This window comes from Benincasa hispida, chromosome 2 (genome assembly GCF_009727055.1).
Source record: "Benincasa hispida cultivar B227 chromosome 2, ASM972705v1, whole genome shotgun sequence".
In the NCBI taxonomy this organism is placed as follows: Eukaryota; Viridiplantae; Streptophyta; class Magnoliopsida; order Cucurbitales; family Cucurbitaceae; genus Benincasa; species Benincasa hispida.
The window spans coordinates 58,839,729-58,843,276 of record NC_052350.1 but is presented as its reverse complement, the minus strand read 5'-3'; the positions used below and the strand labels follow the sequence as shown (position 1 = coordinate 58,843,276).

General features: G+C 31.7%; 1 protein-coding gene across 1 annotated transcript; it reads right to left on the bottom strand.

Annotated features, from left to right (window-relative positions):
- Positions 1-683: 683 nt before the first annotated feature.
- On the bottom strand, positions 684-2,599 carry LOC120071870 (GATA transcription factor 17-like). The gene is made up of 3 exons (XM_039024279.1): positions 2,279-2,599; positions 2,113-2,199; positions 684-1,422 (listed from the first exon to the last, which is right to left on the bottom strand). Exons 1-3 carry the CDS (start codon positions 2,363-2,365, stop codon positions 1,036-1,038), a joined length of 561 nt encoding a protein of 186 aa, XP_038880207.1. The 5' UTR covers positions 2,366-2,599; the 3' UTR covers positions 684-1,035.
- Positions 2,600-3,548: the final 949 nt, after the last annotated feature.

Genomic DNA, 3,548 nt, shown 5'->3' with positions numbered 1-3,548 from the left:
TGGAAGCATTTTTTTAACCAATCTAAACATTCGAATTAGTTAGTTTGGTTACCAAAATAACCCAAATAGGGTCTCCAACCCAATTTAAACCTTAAAATTCAGATTGAGTTGGGTTGTTGGTTATTTATCTTTTCTTTTATTTTTTTTTATTACATTTTTTTATTAACTTAAAATACTTAAATTTGTGTACAACACATATTAATAATTAAAATTTCATAAAACTCAAATGTTAAATATTAAAATCTAAGATATAAGAAAGAAGATTATGGTTCTTCTTCGATATGCTATGAGTGTGACGTTTAAAAACATTTTTGGAAACTTTTATAAGATTTTTTCCTATTATAGGTTCTATTTTCATGCCAGGTAATTTCAGAGGTGCAAATTTATTGTTAAAATTATTGTAAGATTATGGTTATTACTATTATTTTTTAAAAAACATATGCACACCTTGTATCTTTTCTGGATTAGAAGTTGAAACTATCGAATATGATATGGATCACAAATATGAGCCAGCAAGATTCACCTCAATGATAATTTAATTTTTTTCATACTAGGTAAAAATCATCCTTCATTATAATTACAATTATACCTTTAAACTTTCAATTTTAAAAATTGAACCCTCAATCCTCACACTTGAATATAAATTGAGCATAAATTGTAATACTTTGTTGGCATATGTACACATATGAGTTGTTTATTGATATAATGCTTGTACTATCGATCTCAATTGAGGTTTGAGGAGAAAGAAACTAAGCACGTAAATGTGCACTACGTTGTTGGCATATGTACACATGAGTTGTTCAAAAAAAGAAAAGAACAAAGCTACAACTACACAAAATATCATTTAGAATTCCCTAATCTTCTCTCTTGATTGCCTAAAACTACCATTTTAGGAAGAAACCCCTTCCCTACTTCTCTGGTCATCTTCCAATTTCATTTGGTTGGTGACATTTTGGTTGGTAATTTGTATAGATTAGAACTTTGATGAGTAAAATACTAAATACTACTTCTGCACCTTCTTCTTCTTCTTCCTCCTTAGGAGAGCACAGAGCCACATGACAGCGCCATTAACGACACGGCTGCCTGCTTCTCCTCCTCCCCGAGCTTCCTCTCCCGTTGAAAACGCTGTTTCTTCACCGATGACGGTAAATTCTGCACCACCATCACCTCCTCCTCCAATGCCATCATCAATCTCATCCCTAATGACCCACATTCCCCCAAATTCTCATCCCCATCTCCATCACCACTGCCAGAGGTGGTGGTTGTCGTCGTCCCAGTCGAGGAAGTGGTGGCTGACACGGTGGTCGTAATGGTGGAGCCATTGTTATGAACTCTTTCTCTCTTCCTGTCATATCCTCTGTTTGTTCCTATGGTGGATATTCTTCTCTTTCTAAACCTGATCCCGCATGCATTGCACAGTGACTGCAAAAATCCCAAATGGGAAGAGAGATTTGTTTAATTGACGATATGAAGATTCAAAGTTTCAATAATAAAATAATGGTTAGATTGATTAACATAGAACCCCACTAAAAACAGAACAAGGAAAAAAAACAAATGTGAATCCAAATCAGAGGCACAAGATCAAACAAAAAATTGAGAGAAAATTAAATGAAAGGAAAGCTCAACATCTAAGAGAAAAGAGGAGAAACCCAATAAAAATAGAACATAAATGAAAAAGAGGATCAGCTTCATGAATAGAGGAGATACCCATATTCAAGTGAAATCAGTGCCAAAACAGAACATGATTGTAACATAAAAGCTCAAAATCAAACGAGGAATGTGGGAAAACAGTAGAAGAATCAGACAATGATCAGGTTTATCACCAGATGAGAAACCCAGTTTGAAGGGAAACTTATAAACCATAAATATATCAAGAATCAAAACTCATAAGCACAAGATCAAACATAGCAGGTTAGAAGACATTGAAGAAGAAACCCAATGTGAAGAGAAAATTTTTAAAAAAAAAAAAAAAATGGCAAAGATCAAACAGGAAATTATTAGAACAGAGTCAAGAAGGAACCCAAATCTTGTCAACAGAAACAACCCAGAAAATCGAAGTAAACAAAGGATCAAAACAGAAGTAAAAACAAAAAGAGAAAGAAAGGGAAGAACCTTAGGTCCAGTAGGGCCTCCACGCCACAAAGGAGTTTTGGTTGTCTTACAATCAACACAACATTTAGTATCTGCCAACAACAGTCCCTGAAACAGAAGGATTCGAATTAACAAAAAAATCAGTAGAAGTAACAAAGATTCGTCTGAAAAGGGCTCTGAAACTGACCTTCTGCCTCAAATCCATCATACCCATTTCACGATTTAGGAAGCAAATTGAATGAGGGAGAGAAAGACGGGGAGAACGTAAGATCATTACTGCAAAAAAGAGAGCAGAACCGACAGAGAGAGGATAGGGATAAGAATGACGATGATAGAGAAAGCCTAGGCGGCATTCTAAAACCCTAGTAATGGAGAAATGAGGTTTAAGGCTGGATTGACGAAATTGTCATTTCCATTCCACTGATTTTGCAGCGACGGAGAAGCCTCCTGCTGACACGATGCACTATTTTTCACAACACCCACCGTTCCACTCCCCCCCTCTTTTTCCTCTTCTCAAGATATCTCATAATTAGAGTTTTCAGGCCACATTTACCCATTTCAGATGTGTAATCGGAATAACATTTCATGAATAATTAATAGATTCGATCAATTAATCAAACCAATTTGGAAACATAATTAGATTATTTTTTATTACATTTACTTACCTATTTTACCAATATAATTTTATTATGATTGAAATTGTTTATGTTGCAATATCTTCTTATCATCATTATTCTAACAATAACAGTTATAGTAACGTATTTGGAGATAAAAATTGAAAAATCGTTCTAAATATGAGGAGAGAGTCAATGTGTCTCATGTAATTTTTAAATGTAATCGAATTATCACGAATTTGACAATGAACCTCACATTTCAAATATGATTATGAAACATTGGAAAACAACATAAAACGTAAGCAAATGAAATACACTTTTTAAATTACCATTAATAGATTACTTTTCCCTTCAAATAAATATGATATTAATTTTTTGAGTTTTGGTTACAAATCACAAAATATTACATTTTTGCCTTTTTAAGTTTTAAGTTTTGAATTTTATTTACATTTTTTTAATCATTTACAATTGTCTTTTAAATTTAGAGATTTATATTTTTACTCCTTATTTTTCATTAAATACTCCTTCTTTATATTGATTATTGATTAGTAAAAATCTGAGAGTAAAAATATAAAATATTAAAATTCAAAGAACAAACAAAAATCAAATGCAAAATTCAAGAGTAAAAATGTTATATTTTGAAACCTAAGAACCAAAAGAAAATTATATTCAAAATCGAGATAAAAGTATAACATTTTAAAATTTATGGATCAAATAAAAATTAGACTAAAAAAAACTTAAGGATCATACAGATATTTTCTCCAATTTTTTATTAAAATATTCATGAAATTTACTATTATGATATTCTAAGTTTTAATTCCTAAGAATAGATTATAGAGACCA

Bases quoted from the DNA above. Each gene is read 5' to 3' on its own strand.
- LOC120071870 (XM_039024279.1), bottom strand. From the start codon at position 2,365: ATGATCTTACGTTCTCCCCGTCTTTCTCTCCCTCATTCAATTTGCTTC. The intron at 2,200-2,278 runs GTCAGTTTCAGA...CTTCTGTTTCAG, and splicing joins TGATGGATTTGAGGCAGAAG to GGACTGTTGTTGGCAGATAC. The intron at 1,423-2,112 runs GTTCTTCCCTTT...GGATTTTTGCAG, and splicing joins GAGGCCCTACTGGACCTAAG to TCACTGTGCAATGCATGCGG.